At 35.8% G+C, this 5382-nt stretch overlaps 1 protein-coding gene across 5 annotated transcripts; it reads right to left on the bottom strand.

Annotated features, from left to right (window-relative positions):
* Window positions 1-241: 241 nt before the first annotated feature.
* On the bottom strand, window positions 242-4653 carry LOC131164047 (uncharacterized). 5 transcript variants are annotated; one of them, XM_058120973.1, is made up of 7 exons: window positions 4458-4642; window positions 4292-4338; window positions 3856-3972; window positions 3668-3684; window positions 2508-2784; window positions 2048-2352; window positions 242-885 (listed from the first exon to the last, which is right to left on the bottom strand). In XM_058120973.1, exons 3-7 carry the CDS (start codon window positions 3876-3878, stop codon window positions 740-742), a joined length of 768 nt encoding a protein of 255 aa, XP_057976956.1. In that variant the 5' UTR covers window positions 3879-3972; window positions 4292-4338; window positions 4458-4642; the 3' UTR covers window positions 242-739. The 5 variants fall into 5 exon arrangements, with proteins under 5 accessions (XP_057976956.1, XP_057976955.1, XP_057976953.1 ...); XM_058120972.1 differs by lacking the exon at window positions 3668-3684 and having other exon boundaries at window positions 2005-2352; window positions 3798-3972; window positions 4458-4653; XM_058120970.1 differs by lacking the exon at window positions 3668-3684 and having other exon boundaries at window positions 3798-3972; window positions 4458-4640.
* Between the last annotated feature and the right edge of the window lie 729 nt (window positions 4654-5382).

Genomic DNA, 5382 nt, shown 5'->3' with positions numbered 1-5382 from the left:
CATGTATAAGCATAATCAGTATATTACATCAGTCCATGTTTCAAGACATTTTAAACAACTCATGTTTTAACTATTCATACAACAAATACAACTTGACTGCGAGAAACATGAATAAACCTACCAACTTTTTGTAAAACAAAGACAAATATGAAACCGAACATTTCCATTTGCAGCAAGAATCAATCTACTCCAATCCATTTGTAGTATGCAATAACCAGCTCACACATTAAAACACGTGCACATGAAAATTGACAGGAAAAAAAAATCTTCTTGTTTTTATTTGTATAATCAGAAGATATTTCAGTTAGTATAAACAAAAACCAACACGTTCATCATTCCCACATCAAATATATAAATTGAACAATTCCAACCCTTTACAGCTAACTACATTAACATAGATAGAAACCAACAAAACTGAGTCCTGTACTCCCATATAAGTAACTGTCATCAACAAACAAGATATCTATCACATTTCCCAGATTTTCCTAGAGTAAGGGTAATCCAAAAACAGCATCAGGGTGGAATAAACAGCAGACTCACTAATGATGTCCACCACCACCAGCCCAACAGCATGAGAAGACGATCATATGTTCCTACCCCTCCTTGCTCCTTGGCCTCTACCTTGAGTAGGCTCTACTGGCAAGTACTTTTGTTGTGTCTTGAGGGCCTTATAAATGGCATACCTGCTTGTAGTAGCCAACAAAAGCAGAGGGAGCTGATCCATCAGCTTCTCTTTCTCCTACTCTTTCCAGGTTGTTCCGGCAAGCAATGAAGTGGTTGTGGCTGCACCTCGCCATAAACAAAAGGTAGCCAGCCATGATTGCTTTGCCCCTTCCACAACCCAAGAACATAACAAATTTATGCAGTGGTTGGATGCCACTTCAACTGGTAACATGAAAGAAGATGCACTTCAACAAGGCTTACAAGAGAATGAAAAGAAAAACACATAACATATGAGCAAAAAAAACAAGAATGATTTGTGACATAACTCAAGTCGGTGATTGAAAAAACAACATTCTTGTTACAAGATCAAATTTGTTGGGGGAAAAGGGAGCTCCTTATCTTTTTAGAAATGTTAGGGGAAGTCTTTCTAGCAAAAACTCTGGACAGGTCTGTGTAGTCTTACCCAAAAAGTTAAAATCTCAAATTGCTTCTTGATTCTATTGATGAGCAGACCAAATAAATGACACTAGTTTTTTTCTCCTTGTGTTTATTTTTAAAAAAATAAATAAATAATCTTGGGAGAAGATAAAACTAAAACATCATTTCCTCTAATGCCTCTCACATAGTCAAATTTATAGAATTGCGCCTCCATCATCCATGTGTTTCAATCCTTTTAGCAATTTCTCGTCAATTTTTCCAAATTTAGGGGAGAAACAAAGACGCCAAATTCCGTCCCTCCTATCCCAATTCCCTTTCCCCTCCACCTTATATGAACCAAATGATATAAATGGAGAGATCAAATTCTTTTCTCTTCTCTTCTCTTCTCTCCACTTCTTCCCACTCAAGACTGTGTCATAGAAAAGATTGCAAACATCAAGCGTTCTACTTAAGTTTGGATTAAGAGCAGTCTACAAAATCCCATGCTAGGATTAAGGCTTTTTAAAGACAATTTTACAGTAAAATAAATTTCAATATCACTTCCAAGTCTACATACATACAGTATTTAAATTGGGACATGATATTTGATCTAGAATCAAATTTGGAGAAGTTTTAACAACTTTCTTTCTTCTTTAAGTGATTTTGGGATCAAATTAAACATCCAGCTCTAAAATTGTAATTTATCAACCTAAAGCATACATAGTTTTGCACAAAAAAATTGTTTCAAAAAGCACTTGACCCACTAAAGAAACCTGCTTCAATTTAGCATGAGCATAAAACATCATCTTTTAAGTATCATCATCTTTTAAGTATAACTGATCACAAACTAGCATTATTAGCCAGAATACAGATAAAAAGTGATCCTCTTGGAGGAATTAGTTCAACAATACACATTGCCCTTACTTGCGATGCTTGCGTTTTTTTTCCTTTTTCTTCTTCTTCTTACCCCTTGACTTCTCCTCTGATCTGTGCCTCCTAGAGTGGTGCTTGTTTGAGCTCCCTGAGCTACCCCTTTTTGACTTCTTGTGCCTATGTTCATGAGACTCCTCTTCAGAAGATTGCTCTTCAGGGGAGTCAAATGATTTCAGTGGTGAAGACTTCTCAGAACCAAGCACTGGTCGACGTTCCCACTCTTCCCTAACCCACGGCTCAGGGTTTGCCAACAGATTTCCCTTGGAACCTGGACATGGAGGAAGATAAGGACCAGTTTCATCCATCCTTGACCCCACAGCACCTCTTCCACGCTTGACCCTATCATTAAAAAACATCCATTTTCAGAACAGTAAATTTCTTATTTTCACCATGCCAAAAAAACTAAATGAGGCAAATCAGAACACGCATTGTGAGCGTGTGTGTGTGTGTGAGAGAGAGAGAGAGAGAGAGAGAGATCAAAATTTACTGTATACCTTGAGTTTAGAAATTCCTCTACCTCTTGATCCCTCAAGCCTCCATCTTGCATGGAACAGCAGTCTTCAGTTACATTTTTGCTTGATGAGCATAAACCACTAGCACTTTTCTTACCGGCTCCAGGCCCCCCATCTGCACCGGCAGAAGATTCACCAGTATGTCCATGGCTCATACCATTGCTGCTCCTGCTTTTCAGTCTCCCTTTAAGCCTATCATCCAGCTCTAGCTCTTTCTGCCGGACACGCCACATCTCACTGACTTCCACAGCTCGATTGGCTGCTAAGACAAACTACCAAACATGAGCAGATGCAGGTAGTGTACAAATGTTAAAAGTTTGGGGATTAAAAAAAATACAAAAGAAAGAAAAAAAAATTTTGAACCAGGGAAAATAAAAGGTTAAAAAATAAGAGGGAGTAATTATTGAAAATATTAAAATGAACTCATTTTAAACAGGCATAAAGACTCTTATCATTATCAACATCAATCAAAAGCAAAGAGGCTCATTTCAAACACCCCTCAATTTGTTTATGGCCTTTTGATTCCTGTAAACAAACACAGAAGCGCCATAAATGAAAAGATATCATAGATTTTCACTTTCTAGAGGGAACTAGGAAAAATATCAACTTTAAACTCAAAGAGTCCAAATGAAATTCAACAACTTCATCATCATATGTGACATCCATCCACAAATTCCATCAAACCATGAATGACAGCTAGAGTAAAACAACTTCTCAAATATGAGCTCCATATGTAGATTTGCAGATTCTTAACATAAAGACATCTTTTTTAGGTAGTCCTAATTATTCTCTATCCAAGCTCCACATAGCAAGGAAAAGGAAATTCATAACTGGGGGGGCGGGGGGGAGTGCATGCACCAAAAATGGAGCACAATGCTTTTTGTTGTTATTTTCTTCTCTCTTCTCATCCCTCTTCTCCCTTTCACTTTTCATAATAGAAAATAGAATGCAAATGGATTATGGATTGATTCAAATTTAAACTGATCCATTAAGAATCTTATTAGGTATTACTGCATGAGTTTTAGTGAAAGCCAGCAGTCATCAGCCTCAACTAACAGATGCCAGCACCCACCAGGTAAGAGACAAGGATCAAATGTTAATATGAAGCCTTATAGTTTCCAGTGGTGGTTAGAGATATTTACTATTCTTCTTGAGCAGCCTAAACCATGAAAACGGGGTTGTGGGAGAGCAATCCAAGCGTCGTACAAGGCATTCATACACAAAAACACAAAACAGTTAGTGCAAATGTTGTATAGCGTCTGTGGAACTAACCCTGCTGCAAACCAAGAACAGTTGCAGTGAGGAAACGTGAATTGGGTCGAAATCTCACATCGGGTTTGCGCAGATAAGCATGAACACCTTCTTTCTCAGCTTGTCGCCGCAATTCTGCTGCTTCTTTCATAAGAATTGCAGCAATACGGTTCTCCGTCTCCAAATCCATCTAAACCTGCCAGGCCCATTTTAAGAAGTACATGAGTAAATAAACCCTGAATTTGAAACTGGATAATACACAACGATACCAGTGCTGCAGGAATTTATGGCAGCAAGCACGTCCCATTGCCCAGTACTAGTTTCTCAAGCAATTTCAGTTAGTTGCAAGTATCAACATGCATAGTGGCTGTTTTATATTCTTGTTCAGACTCAAACAATGTGCTCATACGCACATTCAACATTTGTATTTGTATCATGATTCAAAACTGTTAAAAAAATTTTAAAAAAAAATAAAAAGTTCAAATGTAAGCGTAGGTAAGTATTTGAAGGAGTACCACGGAGCAGATCCTCGCCGGATAAGACTCGTTGTGCAGATCGCCCCCTGAGAAGAAAATTCACATTCGTTTCAGGGAAAAAAACGACGCACCAGAAATCGGTAAAAAAAAAAAAAACAAGAAGGAAGGAATAAATCTGGTCGAATATGAGAGAGAGAGAGAGTACCTTGGGGGAGGAAGGACTGGAACTTGCGTCAAGGGATTGGGGGCGCTAGGAGGCTGCTGCGTGCAGAACGCAAATGCCCTAGATAGTTTCGAATGAAAAAATGCCTCCTTGTGAATTTGTGAGGGAGTAGGTAGAATCAATTTCAAACACGAAACCCATTCGTTATTTTCTAAGAACGACTTCGCAAAACCTGTATGAGGCGGTGAGTTATCTATAAATATGATATAATTAAATAATTAATTTTAAATACGCAATTTCTAAAAACGATTTTGCAAAGTTTATATGTGGCCCTATCTATAAATATGATATAATAAAATAATTATTAATTAATTTTAAACACACAATCCATTCCCTAAATCATACATAAATATGATATAGTAAAATAATTATTAATTAATTAATTAATTTTAAACACGCAACCCATCTATTATTTTCTAAGAACGACTTTACAAAGCATTGTACGAAGCCTAACTCATCCATAAATACGATATAGCCAAATAATTAATGAATAAATATTTTTTTCTTTATATGTAATAATATATAAATTTTTAAAAAAATTAATTTTAAACTATATATTATTTTAGAGTAGTTGTGATGGTTATGGGATATTTTAAAAATATTTATGCTTAATTATAGGATTATTGTTAGAATATTTATGGATAATTATAAACACATTTTTTAACATTTTTAGATAATTATAAGAGTATTTTAAAATCTTAAAAATCAAACCAAAAAAAAAAATGTGAGACTCTTTCTAATAATAGAGTTGTTATGTATAATTTCGAATAAAAGACACTAACTTTTTCAAAAATTTGATAAAAAAATAAGAATCTTTTCTGAAATTTTAAAAATCTCAATTACCTTATGAAATTTCAAAAATAAAATAATATTTTCCCCCCCAACGGTCACTTAACGACTATATTCT

The sequence above is a fragment of the Malania oleifera genome, chromosome 9 (genome assembly GCF_029873635.1).
Source record: "Malania oleifera isolate guangnan ecotype guangnan chromosome 9, ASM2987363v1, whole genome shotgun sequence".
NCBI classification, from domain to species: Eukaryota; Viridiplantae; Streptophyta; class Magnoliopsida; order Santalales; family Ximeniaceae; genus Malania; species Malania oleifera.
This window is presented reverse-complemented; position numbering and strand designations above follow the sequence as displayed.

Excerpts from the sequence above, each read along its gene's own strand:
- LOC131164047 (XM_058120970.1), bottom strand. The coding sequence starts at position 3,966 with ATGGATTTGGAGACGGAGAACCGTATTGCTGCAATTCTTATGAAAGAA. Across the intron at positions 2,353-2,507 it reads GAGGAATTTCTAAACTCAAG|GGTCAAGCGTGGAAGAGGTG; the intron begins GTATACAGTAAA and ends TTTTAATGATAG. Across the intron at positions 886-2,047 it reads ATCAGAGGAGAAGTCAAGGG|TTGAAGTGGCATCCAACCAC; the intron begins GTAAGAAGAAGA and ends TCATGTTACCAG.